This window comes from Musca domestica, unplaced genomic scaffold (genome assembly GCF_030504385.1).
Source record: "Musca domestica strain aabys unplaced genomic scaffold, Musca_domestica.polishedcontigs.V.1.1 15, whole genome shotgun sequence".
Lineage (NCBI taxonomy): Eukaryota > Metazoa > Arthropoda > Insecta > Diptera > Muscidae > Musca > Musca domestica.
The window spans coordinates 4,500,798-4,519,084 of NW_026712207.1; the positions used below are offsets into that span (position 1 = coordinate 4,500,798).

The 18,287-nt window shown below is 36.3% G+C and overlaps 2 protein-coding genes across 2 annotated transcripts in view; both read left to right on the forward strand.

Annotated features, from left to right (window-relative positions):
- LOC131800512 (mucin-17-like) overlaps positions 1 to 17,659 on the forward strand; it is a 42,818-nt gene extending 25,159 nt beyond the window's left edge. Inside the window, exons 2-7 of the mRNA XM_059119557.1 lie at positions 4,225 to 4,420; positions 11,193 to 11,451; positions 11,625 to 11,836; positions 11,909 to 12,133; positions 12,200 to 12,351; positions 15,114 to 17,659. Of these exons, the coding sequence (XP_058975540.1) occupies positions 4,225 to 4,420; positions 11,193 to 11,451; positions 11,625 to 11,836; positions 11,909 to 12,133; positions 12,200 to 12,351; positions 15,114 to 17,231 (3,162 nt within the window). The 3' untranslated portion in view covers positions 17,232 to 17,659. The remainder of the gene's footprint in view (positions 1 to 4,224; positions 4,421 to 11,192; positions 11,452 to 11,624; positions 11,837 to 11,908; positions 12,134 to 12,199; positions 12,352 to 15,113) is intronic.
- On the forward strand, positions 7,455 to 9,043 carry LOC131801226 (uncharacterized). Its single transcript, XM_059119559.1, has one exon. The coding sequence runs from the start codon at positions 7,559 to 7,561 to the stop codon at positions 8,942 to 8,944; it is 1,386 nt and encodes a 461-aa protein (XP_058975542.1). The 5' UTR covers positions 7,455 to 7,558; the 3' UTR covers positions 8,945 to 9,043.
- Positions 17,660 to 18,287: the final 628 nt, after the last annotated feature.

An 18,287-nucleotide genomic window follows, 5' to 3' on the forward strand; every position in this document is an offset into this window, starting at 1 on the left:
TTATTGTATTGTAAACAAGGCAAACTTGTTGGAAAAAAACTTTTTTGTTTTCCATATAACTTTGACATTTCGATATGAACAATGAGCATCATTGAAATTTGTGGAAAATTCAAAAAAGAAAAGCAAAATAAAAATGATATTATGTAAGGTAGCATGATGCGAACACTTTTTACCGTAAGAAACACTTCAAGTCCTGCCACTTATGGCTCATTTGACCAAAATGTTGACTTCCAGCTCCATTTGGTTCCGAAAGTTATTTTACAAAAAAATAATGAAAAAATTATAGTTTTGTTACTTGAAAGTCCTTTCAAAATATCAATATCGTTGGTTTGCAAAAGTCTTCTTTTGTTGGCTTTTAAATCCTTTAAAAGAATTTTGAAAGTTGAAAGAACTTAAAAAAATAGAATTAATGGTCTTAACCTCCCCTTTAATAAACACTATCAGTGTTTTAAAATTTATCTTAATATTTATCTTAATATCTATAATCCATTAATGAAATTCTAGATTATTTTAGCGAATTTCTTTGAAAGAGATTTCTTAAAAACCCCCTTAATTTGGTCTAAATATTTTTCTAATTTTATTTAAAATTCCTCCTTAAAAAATCTGCGATTGTTGTTCTGAAATATTCTTAAAAAATTCTCATAAAAAGTCAATGAATATTGTTCGGAAGGTCTTCTGTAAAAAATATTAAAAAAAACGCGAATTTTTGTGTGAAAGCCTTTTGAAGGGAAATCATAAAAATCCACAATTTTTAGCCTGGCAGCCCTTGAAAATAGTTTTTTCGAAACCAACAATTGTTGATGTAAAAAGTTCTTCTAAAAACAAGTTCTTTAAAAATTTATCGACTGTTAGTCTGAAGTACTTTGAAAAAAAAAAAAAAATAAATCAGTAACACAATCCTTTGTAGACCAAAAATAGGTCTGAAAGTCATTTAAAGTCTGGAAACCTTTTAAAAATCCTTTAAAAATCAATATAGGTTGGTCCAAATTCTTTAAATATTCATCGATTGTTGGTCTGCTAGTCCTCTGAAATTAATTTATAATTTTTGGTTTGAAAGTTCTTTGAACAAATTTCATTTAAAAATCTAAGAAAAAATCAATGAAAATTTTTCCATAAGTCCTATGAAAAAAATATCATTAAAATCCACGACTGTTGGTCTGAATATCCTTTGAACAAAATTCTTTAAAAAAAAAACAGAAATTGTTGTTGTAATTTTTTTTCTAAAAATTATTATAAAAATCAATGAAAAATGACCTGAAAGTCATTGAAAAAATTCATGATTTTTTTAACGAAAGACCTTTAAAGCTACATCAATGAAAAAGTCATGATTGTTGGTCTTGAAGTGCTCTAAAGCAAAATCATTAAAAAATCATTCAAAGCCTAAGATTGTTGATCAAAAACTCTTCGAAAATATTTCTTAAAAAATCTACAAACAAAATTTCAAAGAATCCACGATTTTTGGTCAGAAATCTTATGAATTTTGTTTAAAACCCCACGATTCTAAATCTGTATGTCTTTTGAAAAAAGGTATCTCTTTAATCCACGATTATGGGTTCGTTAGTTCTTTGATAAAAATCATTAAAAAACAAATATTGTTTGCTTAAGAGTCGTTTGAACAAAATTTAATTAAAAATCACAATTTTTTTTCTCCATGGTCTGTGGAAAAAATTAACTACAAAAGCCGAGTTTATTGATCTTGTCTTTCATTAAAAAAGTCCGTGTCGGAGATCTGAAAGTCCTTTAAACATGCTTACGATGTTTGACTTAAAGGTCCTTCGGAAATGTTCATAGAAAACATCCGCGATTAATGTATGTTGCCTTCGGAAATATTATTTAAAAATTCCACGATTACTGGTCTAAGGGTATATTAAAAAAAAAAAATTATTTTAAAAAAATCCAAATTTAAAAATGAAATGAAAATCGATTATTGGTCTGTTTGTCCTTCGAAAAAACTATTTAAAAATCCACGATTACTGGTCAAAGCGTCCTTTTGGAACATTATTTCAAAATCCAAGTTTTTGACTGATGGTTCCTCAGAAATATTAAAAAACATCCACGATTACTGGTCCGATGGTCCTTCGAAAAAAATTATTTAGAACATCCACGTTTAATTCAGAAATACTATGTATTTCGTTGGTCGGATGGTGCTTCCTTAATAGTACTTAAAATATCCACGGATATTGTTGCGAAATATTATTTAAAAATGTTCGATTATTTGTCGAAAATCTAATCTGACCTAAAAAAGGTCGAAAACATTTATTTGAATTAACCTGATTTTTTAATGAATATATTCAGGGATTAATACTAATGGAATTTTTAAAATGTACAGTGAGAGTTAAAAAGCTGCAACAAAGTCAAACGCCATTATTATTTTTAATTTTTTTTTAATTTTATTGAATTAAAGCAAAAAATGTCGGAAATAGCATCACATTTTAGAGTAAGTTTATATTTCTTCGAATTGGTCACCTTTGGCACGAATTATGGCCTTCAAACGGCCAATGAAACCGTCACACGCTGCCCGAATGTTGCTCTGCGGTATTTTGGCCCATTCCGGCGAAGCGCTTGCTTGAGGTGATCGACACTTTGGTATTTTTTGGTGCCAGCCTTGCTTTCCAAAATACTTCGTACACAATAGTCTAATGGATTGGTATCCGGAGATTTTGGTGGTCATTGTACGCTGGAAATTAAGGAAATAACCTCATTTTGTAACCATTCTTGGATGGCGCTGAGCCCTGTTAGAATGTCCAAGGTCTGCGGCCAAAATGTTTGCGTGTCCAAGGCTTTTATTCGCCCTCCATAATATTTTCGCAATAATATTCGGCATTTATTCTGATGCCACGGTCGATTAATACGAGCGGAAAGCGACCATCGGCTGTTATGGGGGCCCACATTAATACCATGGCCGGCGCTTGAGTTCTGGTGGCCAACCAAAGGTGCACATTTTCAGCTGACCTCTATGGCAAGTAAACACGATAATTTTATTTGTTTACAAACTGCTGGACAATGAATTTTTTCTCATCGGAGAAATTCGAAGCAGTTGCTTAGCTCTTTGAGTCTATTTACTTTCTGTTGCGGTGTAAATTCTTACACTTTTTGGAATTTCAATGACTTTACCCCGAGCTCATTTTTCAATATTTGCCGAATGGAATATTGCGATATGTTCAGCTCACGAGCCATTTTCGGCCACTGCAACGTGGGTATCGATCAATTCGCTTCTTTACTTTTCGGACTATTTCTGCTGATGTTGCTGTTTTCTTCCGTCCACTTCCTTGACGTCGGGATACGTTACCCGCTACCAGTATCACGGTAACGAGCGATAGTACGAGACACAAAAGATTTATTCACATTTAAATGCTGGAGTGCTCTAACGATAGCCACTTGTGGTTTTCCAGCCAAATATTAAGAAATCACACTATCGCGCTCGAATTCCATCACGAAAACGTCTAAGTTTATTTTCAAATTGTTGTCAGAAAAACTCTTCTTGTCCTACCTTATTTATGTAGGCTATGGTATAAGTATTTATTATAGTCCAGGACATACAGTAAGCCCAGCAGCTTCGTTAAAAATTGTACACCCTATTAAACTAACGCCGATTATAGAAATTGTTCTGTTTTAGAACCTGGAATTCTTGTTCATATTTAGAATCTACAATTTTGCCGTTGAATTTAAGTTTTTTTCCTGAAAAATTTGATTTGAATGTTTTTCTTGAAAAAAACTGATTTGAACTTTTTTTTCATACCGAACGCACATATTAAAGATAGTAATTCTTCCATTTCTATGTAACATTTGTGCGTATAAAAATGCGTTTGGTATTACATAAATAAACCCATGCGTAAATTATTCTGCAAAAATAAAAATCAAACTATTTTTTCAGAACATTGCGTAAAGTTACCTCCAACACATTTACGGCCATTGTTTTATCAATGTAAATATTTTGTTTTCTTTTTGGATATGACCCATTTTTTCCCCATTTCATTCATTAGTCGAGGGGTGGTACGTGAACGACGTGCCAATTTCTTATCGCTGTAATTTTGCGTAATGACGAAAGCAAGAGGAAGGAACGACTGAACAAACAGTTGTGCGGAAGACCTAGTTTTTTAAATTTTCTTACTTTTTATTTTTATTTATTATTTTTGCACCGTTAACAATAAATGACAATTGTCTGTGTTTGAATGCTTTTGCTGATTTCCCGTTTTTTTATGTTTTCTTTTATTTATTTTACAGAATTTCTTATCGGCCAATGCTCAATGCTGGTGGAACGCACCATTAACAGCTGCTACTCGGGCTTTGCGCTATGCTGGTCATGTGGCGCCGGGTATGCTGTTGGTATGCGGCGAGCCCTGTGCCCTGGAAGTGGTCCGAGGGGCATATGCACGAAGTGTCCTCAAGCCGCCGGCAACGTATATCATCAGTTCTGTGGGTAAGTTGAAGAAAGTTGCCAAGAAATTTTTCTGTGATTTAAATTTTGTGGCAACCCTAAAAATTGTTGTGGACAGTTTTGATATTTTGTAATATTTTTTGAAATTGCATATAGAAAAAATGTTTGTTGTCAGAAAATTTATATTATCTGAGAAATTAAATTTTGAACAAAATGGCAACCCTTAAAAATTTAATTGTTTTGAAATATTTTTTTGGAATTACATATAGAAATGTTTTTTTTTTTTTTGCCAACAAAATTGTTTTTTTTTTTTTTTTTGTAAAAATTAATTTTGGGTAGTATGGCAACCCTTAAAAAGTATTCACATTTTTTGTCAACAATTTGGAAATTATTAAATATTTTTTTGTTTGAAATAACGTATGGAAAAAAATATTGCTGTCAGAATATTGATGTTATTTTAAAAAAATTAAATTTGGGTGAAGCGGTAACCCTAAAAAATGCAGACAAACTTTTAAATATTTTGTATACCCTCCACCATAGTATGGAGGGTATATTAAGTTTGTCATTCCGTTTGTAACACCTCGAAATATACATTTTAGACCTCACAAAGTATATATATTCTTGATCAACATAACATTCTATGTCGATTTAGCAATATCCGTCCGTCTATCCGTCTGTAGAAATCACTCTAGCTTCCGAACGAAATGAAGTAGGTTGATATAATTTTACTCAAATGTGTACTATGTCTGCAGGACTTTTGGTCCATGTAGGTCCATGTCTTCGTATATCCTCCATATAACGATACCTCCCGATATTCGGTATTTTGATGATTTTAGCGACATTATTAACCGGGATTGTTTCAAATTTGGTATATAAAGTTCGCAATAGAAGCTACGGCTTAAGACAGAAAATTGTCTGTGCAGGTCCACGACTTTGTATAACCTCCATATAGCAGAACCACCGATATTCGGCATTTTGATGATTTTAGCGACATTATTTACTGGAATTTTTTCAAATTTCGTATTTGAAGTTCGTAATAGATACTATGGCTTATGACAGAAAATGGGTCATGTAGGTACACGTTTTCGTATAGCCTCCATATAACGGTACCTCCCGATATGCGGTATTTTGATGATTTTAGCGACATTATTTACCGGAACTATTTCAAATTTCGCATTTAAAGTTCGTAATGAATAATACAGCCTATGTCAGAAAATTGTACGTGCATGTCCACGCCTTCGTATGACCCCCATATAACGGTACTCCCGATATGCGGTATTTTGATAATTTTAGCGACATTATTCACAATTTCAAATTTGGTATTTAGAGTTCGTTATGGGAACTATAGTCTGTAACAGAAAATTGTCTATGCAGGTCCAGGTCTTCGTATAGGCCCCAAATATCAGTACCTCCCTATATTCGGTATTTTGACGATTTTAGGTACAATACCCACCGAAATTGTTTTAGATGTCGTATTTGAAGTTCGTAATGGATGCTACAGTCTGTGACAGAAAATTGTCTATGCAGGTCCAGATCTTATCACAGCCTCCTCCCTATATACGATATTTTGATCAAGACCCCAATATAACGACTATATTTGGTATTCTTAAAATTTTTAACAGAATTTTTTAAGGATTTTATTTTTTGAAAATTTCGAAATTCGTTCCAAATGGTGAAGGGTATTCAAACATTTGGGGAATCGAATATTAGATAAAGTGGCAACCCTTTAATTTTTAAAAAATTATCAAAATGTATATTTTTTTAAACAGGTTAAATGGCAATCCTAATAGAATATAGTCGAACTTTTATAAACAGTTATGAAAATATTTTTTTTTAAATAGGAAAAAAATTATTATTTGGTAATTTGATTTTTGCAAATTGGCAATCATGAAAAATGTAAATTTTTTTTGTGTTTGTTTTCTCTTTCGAGACGAGCTTAATGATCAGGAATTTGCAGTGAAAAGGAAAGCCAGATAGACACTATCACACACTCACCACTATGCGACGCGTTTCGCCGTTGGTTAAGCGGCTCATCAGGCATATTTGGTGTGGATGATGGCTTACAAGGGCCGTTCTCTGGAAAGTAGGATATATTTCGAACTTATTGCAATTAGCATATGCGAATTATACACTAGAAACTCTCCAGGTTCGACTCAAGTTCTATTGGCAGATCTTTTTCACAGCAAAGTTTTTTGTTTTTGTAGTGATGAATTTTTTGTCCACAACAACTACATTGCTTCCAATGCATACACTTGTTTTAGTGCTGCTTTAGGAAGACGGGTTAATTGCTCTGATCGTAGAGACGGCAACTTCTAGTTGGCTGCACACCGAGGTCCGCGGTTCAAATCCCACAGCCAAGCTCGGCTGTTTGTTTTTTTTTTTTTTTGTTTTTTTTTTTTTTTTTTTTGTGATATTATGTATAGACAAGCCTTCTGTTACCAGAAAATTTTGTATTATTTACGGAACTTATTAATTGGTAAAGTGGCAACCCTAAAATGGAGCCAATATTTTCTCCTCAATTTTGAAATTTTATTTAATTTTGAGTAAAGTGGCAAATTTTGGAAATGTTAAATATTTTATTAAAAAATAGAAAAACATTTTATTATTTGAAAAGTTTAATTTGGGAAAGGTGGCAACCCTAGAACATTGGAAATTTTTTTCTCAAAACTTTTTTAAACATTTTTAAAATTAGTATAGGATTTTTTGAAAGAATTTTTTTTTTTTTTTTTTTGGAAATTTTTTTTTTTTGGCTAAAGTGGCAACCCTAAATGAAAAAGGTCAAATGTTTGATAAAAATATTAAAAGTTTTTTTTTTCTATTTTTTTTTATTACAAAATCACATATAGAAAAATTGGTGTTGTGAGAAAATACATTTTGTTTGGAAATTTAAGTTTGGGTGAAGTGGCAACCCTAAAAATTTAGACAAATATTTGTCAACATTTTTGAAATTTTTATATATTTGTTTGTAATTACATTCAAAAAAAAAAAAAAAAAAACAAAAAAAAAAACATTTTCCTCCCACAAATTTTATATACTTTGGTTAAAGTGGTAACCCTTAAAAAATTTCGACAAATTGTCAAAAATTTTGAAAATTTAAACTTTTGTTTTTCTCAAATCAGTAAAAATTGTTAAAAGTTCTCAACAAATTTTTGTGTTAAAAATTAAAGTTTTGATTCAAACATGTCTGCCCAGACAACCCCAAAATCTCCAGTCACGAATCCCTTAAATGATGATGACTTTTCGGATGTGACCAAAAAAGAAATCATCTATTGGTCACGAAAATTGGAAATAGCGCCATCACAACTATTCCTCTTGCCAAAGGATGATCTAAATAAAAGGATGGAAGATATTCTCAATAGGAACCATGAAAGCAATGATGAGGATCGCCAAAACATCTCAGAGCGTTGGCAGTACATGACCCAGATGAAAGAGCAGCTGATCGAGAATCATGCCAACAAACGTCTGAAAGGTGGTGCTGGACGTAACATATATGATATTCTGGCAGAGGCAGCCAATCAAATTGAGGAGATGTATGGTGAAGCCAGCTATTATGACGATTCCCAGGATTATGATGAGAGTACAATGGCTTCCAGAACCTATGGAACATATAATGCCAGTAACTCTTGTCCATTTCGTGAAGATCTGACCTATACCCTCAGTGATGAGGAGCCCACCTTTGAAAGTACCTTTGAGGATTCGTTTCAAATCAATCCCAATTTGGCCTCAACACCAAGATGTCCCCGACAGCTAGCCAACAATGAGACCTATTCGCTGCCGGCCAGAAAAACTGCAAATGCCACATATCAAGTGGCGCCCAATCAGACAGCACAATATCCCACCAATGCCACCTTTACAACACGGCAATGTCCCATGAATAGCACCTTTAATGCCCGTCAAGGTCCGGAACCCAATAATGAATCCTTCAAATTACCTCCACCTGCAGCCTTCAATGAATCTTCGAGGCAATCTTCTGCCCAACAATGGTCACCCCAATCAATGGCATTTATGGACACTTCAAGGGACAAGTCCTCTTCCATGAATGCCAATTCCTTTGCCACAGGTGGTGTGGCAATAAATTCAACCATGAATAAGACCTCTAATGCCACCGGACCTTCGATACGTAATTTCACCGACTATTCCATGACCTACAGTCCCCAGGGTACCGAGGAATCAGCCAATAGTGTTTCCATAGAAAATTACAATGAAAATTCGGGGGTGATAAGGGCCTCATCGCGCAGTTATACCCTGCCAACGGGAAGTAAAGCTGGTAACACGACCTTTGATATGTCGTCTGCGGTTAGGGGTGGCATTGGAAATAAAACCTTTGATATATCCTCTGTGCTTAAGGGTGGCCTGGGAAATGCAACTTTTAATATGCCCTCTTCTCTTGTAAGTGGACCGGAACGTTCTGCAAAAAGTCCCACACGTTGTCCAGTTGCTAAAGCTACTGCTCCTTCACCACCACCGCCCACACAATGTCCACGAAATCAGCCGACAGTACAACCAACACCTGCCAGAACGCCCATTAATCCGTCAACATATAAACCAAGGAGGTTGGAGTTTTGAAATTTAGGGGAGGGGAAAAAATGTTAAATATTGAAAATTATTTGAAATATATATTTTTTTTAAATAAATTGTTTCTTAAACTACGAGCGAGAAATTTAACATTAACTAGATTCAATACTTTCAATAACTACAGCGAAATTCCTGCGGATTATGCGTTCTAAAAGCTTAAATCCCCCCACTTCCGTTTCGGTTTTTTTTTCGAAATTTCCAGACGAAATTCCTTAATTCGTGCATTTTAGGAATATTGTGTTTGAGGCAGTATTACAGACAACAATACGAGGATTATTTGTGTAAAACATTTAACCCTCAAGCAAGTCACCGAAGAGGTCTTTTTGCACCTTCTTTAATAGGCAGGTTAAAATTTTTTTTATACCCTCAACCATATGGCTACAGAGGGTACGTATCATTTGATACGGAAAAAACGAGCCTAGTCGATATAACGGTTTTAGACCCTATTCTAAAAGGGCCAATTCCGTTTACGAATATTTGGAGCTGATCTAGTGATGTCCGTCGTTCTAACTAACTCTCGAAGGGAGTATCCGATTTGGTCCAAACTAGGTACATCGTAATATTATTATCAAACTTAGATCAAGTACGGATATAGGCAGCATCGGTCCACTTCTTCTGGTACCTCCCCAAAAAAAGGTGGAAATTTTCAAAAAAAAAAGATATTTTTCTGCACAGAAAGATGATCGGATTTTGCTCCAACTTTGCAAATCGTAACTAAGTCAAGTGCCAATAATGGGCAATATCGATAATCTCCATCAAGTACCTCCCCCACAAAGGGTCAACATTTTTCAATATCCATGAAGCTCATAAAACGAAAAATGAACATGCGATTCCATTTAGATATGGCAAATCTCAATATTTCCATCAACACAAGATTTGTTATAAAGATGGTAGAGAACGGACCATTTCTTCTGGTACCTCCCCCACAAAGGGTCAAAATTTTGAATAACTAAAATGATTTTAAAATCCGAAATAAGCGCTCGATTGTCTTCATAATTCACACATCCCATTATTTCTACTAACACAAAATCTGCTGTGAAAATTTTATATATCGATCCACTCCTTCTGGTACCTCCCCACAAGGGTCAAAATTTGGAGAATCCATGAAGCTCATAAAACGAGAAATCATCATCCGATTCCATTCAGACTTGGTACATTTCAATATTTCTATAAACACGAGATTTGTTATAAAGATAATAGAGATCGGACCATTCCTTTAGGTACCTCCCCCACAAAGGGTCAAAATTTTGAATAACAAAATCCATCACAAAATCTGAAATAAGCATCCGGATGTTTTCAAATTTCACACAGCCCATTATTTCTACTAACACAAGATCTGCCGTGAAGATGGAATATATCGGCCCACTCCTTTTGGTAGCTCCCCCACAAAGGGTCAAAATTTTGATAATCCACGACGCCTTTAAAGCGCGAAATCATCATCCGATTCCGTTCAGACTTGGCATATCCCAATATTTTTATAAACACGAGATTTGTTATAAAGATGGTAGAGATCGGACCATTCCTTCAGGTACCTCCCCCACAAAGGGTCATAGTTTTGAATAACCAAAACTCTATTAAAATCCAAAATAAACATCCGGTTTTCCTCAAATTACACACATCACAATATTTTTGATAACTCAAGGTCTGGTGGGAAGATGCGATGTATCGGTCCACACCTTCTGGTACCTCCCCCACAAAGGTCAAAATGTTGAAAATCCATGAAGCTCAAAAAACGCGAAATCATCATCTGATTCCATTCAGACTTGGTCCATCTCAATATTTCCATCAACACAAGATCTGTTGTAAAGATGGTAAAGATCGGAACATTCCTTTTGGTACCTCCCCCACAAAGGGTCAAAATTTTGAATAACAAAAACGATCATAAAATGCGAAATAATCACACATCAGAATATTTTTAATAACCCAAGGTCTGGTGTGAAAATGGGATATATCGCTCCACTCCTTCTGGCACCTCCCCAACAAAGGGTCAAAATTTTTACCGATTTCAAGTATTCTTAAGTCATATGGACTGTAGTAACAATTTAAATAGAAATGTCTTGCCTTTTTCCGAATTTTATGGTTTTTTCTATAAAAATACTTTGCTATACCTCTTAAAAATCACCCTTTATATATAGGATCCCTTTGGTCTTCCAACTAAAAAGTCTTCGTAAAATCCTGTTATGCTTAGAATCACTCAAAAATTATACTGACAAAAATCCCTTTTTTACTTTCTTTTTAGGTGATATTGAGGACTGCATTGTAACGCCCATTATGCAGGGTCAATTTACCCCGCTACCCGAAGCTCTATGTGATGTTATTATGGACTTAACGGCCGAAGGCCATTCAGCAACCATAGAAAATATACGCACAAAGATACAAGTACGATTCCCACACATGACGGCACCCTCCGTGGAGGTGATTTACGATTCACTGGCCCAGCTGATGCAGGATCAGAAAATCTATCAGACGGCAAAGGGTTACTTTATACTGACGCCAGAGTAAGTTCAGCGGGGGCGCAAATTCTTGTTCTGTGAAAATAGTGAAGAAAAAAACTTGTAATTTTTTTATCAAAGTTTGAGTTTCATATTTTCATAGAACAGGAATTGAACCCCAGAAATTTAAAAATTTATTTGATATTTTTATTAAAATAATTTTTTTTCTATATTCACAGAAGACGACGTTCCCGTTCACGGCCGCGCAGTCATCACAACGGCTATGAAGATTTAAATGAATCGGCCGAAAGTGTACCCTCAGAGCCGCGCACCTTGTTAATGACCAACGAGGAGGCCCTACATTCGTTGTATGGCGAAATTTCCACCGAACGTGATGGAGATTTGACACATCAGTGTATTCAAACGAATTTGGCCGATGTTATATGTGGTGGTAGGTTTTCCCCCTGCAGAGAGAAATGATTAAAGAAACAATTAACTAAATTTATTGTTTTCCTCCTTTCAGGCAACCCAAGTGATAAAATCCTATATCCACGAACCTCAAAACGACGCAGCTCCTCATTTCCCACACCCCGTAGTCTGGAACGAAGGCATAGCTTACGACTGTTTGGTTCATCGAAACGTTTACAGCGATGTGCCTCAACGCGTAGCCTATCGAAAACCTATGCTCAGACCCTAAACACGGATAGCAGTAGTTCGGAGTACCAAAGCACAGATTCCTCATCACCAAGTGAGTTGGAGGGGGGAGAGGGGATTTTTTAAAGAATGAATTTAATTGTCTTTTTCTGCTTTTCAGAAAAAGGATCTTTGTTATCACGTCTATTTCGCCGCAGCGGCCGAAATAAGTCACGTCAACTTGAAACCTACTCTGCCCAGTTTCCACCAGCGGAATGGTTCAATTCCAAGGCGGTACATCTTCATAGTGTGGGTACACAGACCCAGGACCATGTAAGTGAACCGAGAGCATATTTGTGCACCTAGATTCGGTAGCTTTATATAATAACGTCTAAAGTTATTGAATCGGTATCTACATCATTTGGCTTTTTCACATTTAGCTTAGGTATTTTATTGCATACTTTTAGGCACTCCCCGTAAATTTTAAAGTAACAAATAAGTATGCCTGTTTTCCAACAAATAAGTACAATTAGCCTTTGGCCATTTATGTATTTTTTCATGTTGACCCTTTATAAAGAAAGTTACTTGAAGCTTGGGCACTCTATACTCATCTCCACACCAGATCGGGTACAATGGGATTTACGAAGTTTGTAAATAATGAGATGCTAATTACGAATTTTATGAGCCGTATGTTTATTCAAATTTTTAGGATAGGTACCAATATGAGTGTTTCCTTCTAAGTTATTTTCAAACCTGATCTAGGGCTGGTAGAAATATTGATTTAAAGGGAGGTGCTGAAGGATTGGGCCTATATTGTCAGTTTTTTACACAATACCTATACAAATATTAGGATTTGCAAAATTTCAAACAAATCAGATGATTCTTTATCAAAGAGGTAAAATATATCTTATGAAAATCCTGACCTTTTGTCGGTGAGATACCAGAAGGAGTGGACCGATATTGTCCATATGAACTCGATTTGAGTTTGATAACGATATTATGGTGTTCCAAATCTAATAATCTAAATAAAATCTAATGATATCTGCGAGAATTATTTTACCCACCATTCGGCCTGACAGACGGACGGACCCTGCTAAAACAATTCCAAATGTCCAAAGAGACCTAGGGTCTAAAGCCGTTATTTAGATGAGCCACATTTTAGCTGTGTATCGGCGTTTTGAATATTTCCATCGCAAAATAACCTAAATAGAGAAGGCGAGGTCCCCCCTCTTTCATAGATTTTCCAAACATTTAGATTAAGATTTGATTATCAAGCGAGTCACTAAAAGGTCTCTTAGGCTTTTTTTTCAAAAATTTGACTAAAATCAATTCAAACGGGATCGTAGCAGACCAAAAAAAAAAAAAAAAAAATACAAAATATCTACAAAAAAAAAAAAAAAATACAAAGTATCTACAAAATTATTTGTCATAAAATACTACTTCAGGTCCCAGAATACTTCAGAAGTCTAAATTTTAGTTGAACGTCACGAATTGTTTCAAACCGTACTTCATGTGAGTTTATGCAAAATTCTACTATAATTCATCTGCTATAATTCATCACCACGAATTATGGCCTTCAAACGGCCAATGAAACCGTCACACGCTGCCCGAATGTTGCTCTGCGGCATTTTGGACCATTCCCAGTGAAGCGTCTGCTTGAGGTGATCGACACTTTGGTATTTTTCAGTACCAACCTTGCTTTTCAAAATACTCCAGACACAATAGTCAAACGGATTGGTATCCGGAGATTTTGGTAGCCATTGTGCGCAGGAAATAAAGCGAGGAACCTCATTTTGTAACTATTCTTGGGTGGCGCGTGCTGAGTTCGATGGTGCTGAGTCCTGTTGGAATATCCAAGGTCTGCGGCCAAAATGTTTGCGTGCCCACGACAGAATATTTTCGCGTTAATTTTCGGCATTTATTCTGATGCCACGGTCGATTAATACGAACGGAGAGCAACCATCGGCTGTTATGGCGGCCCACACCATCATCATGGCCGGCGCTTGAGTTCTGGTGGCCAACCGAAGGTGCACATTTTCAGCTGAACTCTTTGGCAACTAAACACGATCATTTTGTTCGTTTACAAACTGCTGGACAACAAATGTTTTCTCATCGGAGAAAACCAAATTCGGCAGTTTACCACTTTTTTGCCAAGCGAAGCAACTCTTTAGCTCTTTTGAGTCTATTATATTTCTGCTGCGGTATAAGTTCTGGCACTTTTTGGAATTTTAATTGTTGCCGAATGGAATATTGCGATGTGTTCAGGTCGCTAGCCATTTTTCGGCCACTGCGACGCGGGTTTCGATCAATTCGCTTCTTTAATTTTCCCACCATTTCTGCTGATGTTGCTGTTTTCTTCCGTCCACTTCCTTGACGTCGCTACTGGCTACGCTACCCGTATCACGGTAACGAGCGATGGTAAGAGCCATAAAAGATTTATTCAAATTTAAATGCTGGAGTGCTCTAACGATAGCCACTTTTGGTTTTCCAGTCAAATATAAAGAAATCGAACTATCACGCTTGAACTCCATCACGAATAACTTTTTTTCTGGAAAAAAACCAAAATAACTTTAAAGCTTTAAATAACTTTAAAAGCTGTCGGACGAGTGGCTTAGAAATGATAGCAGTCTGAAGTTGGTTGCAGTTTTTTCATCTCACCCTGTATACCTTCCTTTATACCTTCTGATTATTCAATATTTCAAAGGATTCGAAGTTTATTAATTAACAACCAAATAAGCTACATTTCGGTCTCTTAATGGCTAGATTAACTTATCGCAAAAAAATTGTCGATGTAGGTCTACTTTATTTTGTATAGTCCGCATATAACTGTACCCCTTGACTTCGGTGTTTCGCCATCTTTTTTTAATTAAAAGTTCCTTTTATCTTAAAGTCTGTGCGGCGTCTAAAATTATGCTATAAAAATGCTACAGATAATTGTGAAAAAAGTTTACATATCTCGCTAACATGATGTATAATCTTGCCTTAAAAAATCCCTTGGATCAGATATTTTAGGACACTACTTATTGTTTGAAAGCTACCGATTTCGGGTCTCTTTGATTTGACTCACATTAATCTGATATTCTTTTCTCTTCAAGGACATGCCCACGGTACACACCTTGTCGAATTCCACATTCTATGATGGCTCGGAGTTGAGTCAACGTTCCTTGACCCTGCCGCGCCGACATCGCCGCAATTTGTCAAGTGAATCCACATTTGTGATATCTTCGCGAGATTGTTCACCCATACGAAGACGTTCGCCTGTCTACAGTAGTAGCTCTCTGCCCCGTTCTACGCAATCCATACCTGCCACATCGCATTTAAACAATAAAACCAATGGTAGTGGAGGTGGTGTTGGTGTTCCAACCTCCAATTATAATGGCAATACCAATACTCTGCCGGCTCGGGCCAGTACACCATATCGTAGCTCACAAAAATCCATACACAGCGGTTCAGTGGCTCGTCACATGCTGGAGCATTCGCCTTCGCGGAACACCACAACCACGGCTTCAACGAAACTAACACCTGCCAACAATAGAAATTCGGACAGCCGACCCGATTATCGTATGTGGCAAAGTGGTCCCTCAAGTTTGGAATCGGGCAAAACTTCCCTGTATGCCGGCACCTCGGGACCCTCCAGCATTGATAGCGGCAAGGTGTCGTATGTACGCACAAGTGGTCATTCTAGTCTAGATTCGCAACGTTCCAGCAGTTCCACAGTTATACAGCCTCGTTCCATAATAATGTTGAATGGTTCGCCCAGGGGCACCCCACGACATCAGGTGTTGAGGGCCCGTAATGCTGAGCAAATAATGAGAAATCAGGCTTCCTCTACCTCCACGCCCAATACCAGCTCTCCCAAGCATATGGGTACGGGCCAATCGGCCAATTCGAGTTCTCCCTTGGAATCCCGTCTAAATGGCCAGGCAGAAAATATGGAAAATTCTACCGCCATTGCCAATTCACCATCGAGTAATTCAATTACCCTCAAACTGACCACCTCCAATGATGGCCAACATTGTCTGCCAAACACCAAAATTGTGGTCCAAAACACCCCGGCTCAAAGTGTTATAACCTTTGAGAACAGCAAACTCAACGAGAATTCCAATGTGTTTATATTCAACAATGAAACCACCATGAATGAGAGAGGCGAGATCATCAAGAAAACTCTGTCCAAGCAGCACATGGCCGCCGGGGCCAATCACAAGCTAAGGCAAAATGGCAAGGAAAAGAGTCAAACACCGGAGTTGCCAGTCACCCCTGAGAATCAAATGCATGCGGAAAGTGGTTCAAATCGTGGTTCGGATACCGAAACCTGTGATTCCATGTCATATTTAAGCTCCTTATCCTCGGATAAGCCTCATGATTCCATTGAGTTTCCAAAGGCCTCCAAGAATAATCTCATTGAGTCGGGTAGCAATACCAACACAACGTCAACGACCACAACTATGAATAATAGCCGTAAGCTAAGTCTGGCGGTAGCCCCCTCCAATGCAGGCCAGTTGATTTATAAAAATAATGTTCTGAAGAACAGCGATTCCCAGCCCACAACACCTTGTGATGATGTGAAGCTCATGAGTGGCATTGATTTCAGCAAAGCCAAGCTGGAAATGACCGGTTCGGTGGGTAATCTCAGATTTTATGAGAAGTCATCCAAGGACACTTTGAACAAGACCATTAATTCCAATTGTGAGTTAAATAATTTGAGATATGACTCCTCAACTCTGTTGGCCAAAAATGATAATCTGAATTCAAACACCTCGCTGAGTGGAAATCCCAATAATTCTGGAGGGGGAGGTAATGGTGGTGGCAGCTTGGCCCAGATTCTGCAAAAGAATCTCAACTCGATTGGCAGTGAGCCGAATTTGGCCCAAAAGGATACCAACTGCCTAAGTTCGGTGGATAAATCCATACGCAAGGACACCTTGGATAGGCGTTTAAGTCTGTCCAAGGAACATCAAGCCGAGGCAGAGGATCTTTACAACTTTCCCAGCCTAACGGATTTGTCATTTAATTTTACCTCATTGGCAGCCCAGAAAATCCTGCAGGGTGTTAGTTTGAATAGCATTGATACATTGGTGGAATTGAATATGGCCGCTGCAGCAGCTGCGGCGGCGGCAGCAGCAGCAAATTCTTCCACGGCCGCCACCTCCGTTAGAGAGAAACCTCAAAATAATCAACCCACTGCCGTTTGTACAGATTTTGGCATGGTTTGAGGGGAAGAGGAGTACAAACCATAAAATAAGGCAATTATATAAAATCCTAACGGACGTACCGATACGTGTTAGGTACTCAACAAAGTGGATCGAAAGCAATATACCAATTACACCACTGTATTTTGGCACCGGAAAATCAATTTCCATGGCAAGGAAATCGAAATTTTAGAATTTGAAAATTTTTGTGAAAATCTAGTGCCAAAATATTTTAGTTCAAAATAGCAATAGAATATTAGTTTCTACTAGAAGCAATAATATGCAATATTTTTTTAGAGAGTTCCATAGAACAAAGAGGACAAGAAAAACAAACATTACTAATCAAAAAAATTATATACACAACATTCTTAGTAGGAAACACCTCCCCAAAGGAACCCCACATTTTCCCATTAAATAATTAATTAGACTCAGGAATTTATATATTTTTTTTTTTTTTGTTAATTTCACATCAAATGATTGCCACAAACAATCCCCCCGGTAGCAAATGCTGCTTTGTCTAAACCCCCCAACAGAAACCAAGGAGCATTATCAATATACATTATATACTATATATAAATATATATTGGACGACAATAACCTAGAGCCAGTTGATACTAAAAAAAAATCGATATTTTTTTATTAATTCATAATTAGCCAAGTAGGAATTTTTGTATGTAATTTTGTGTTTTTTCTTTCTTTTTATTTTATATATATATATATACATATGTATTATTGTAGTATTTTTATAAAGTTTTGTATAATTTATATTATCAATTATGGTATATTGTGTACCATGTATTTTAAAGATGTGTTTTTTGATTTCTCTGTACATATTTATATTTAACGACCTCCGTATATCCCATGTATCGAAAATCTAGTTATAATGCTTGCATTAAATATCGAATATTATTATAATAAAAAAAGAAAATAATAAAAAAAAATCATTTTATAGATAATATGGCGTTTGAATTTTTTAGAGGATGTATCAAAATGGAGGATATGAGTTATTGTAAAAAGGTGGTAGTTCATATGAGATGGCAGACCAATAAGTCCAAAACTACTTCTATCAAATATCTTCTG

Excerpts from the sequence above, each read along its gene's own strand:
- LOC131801226 (XM_059119559.1), top strand. The coding sequence starts at position 7,559 with ATGTCTGCCCAGACAACCCCAAAATCTCCAGTCACGAATCCCTTAAAT.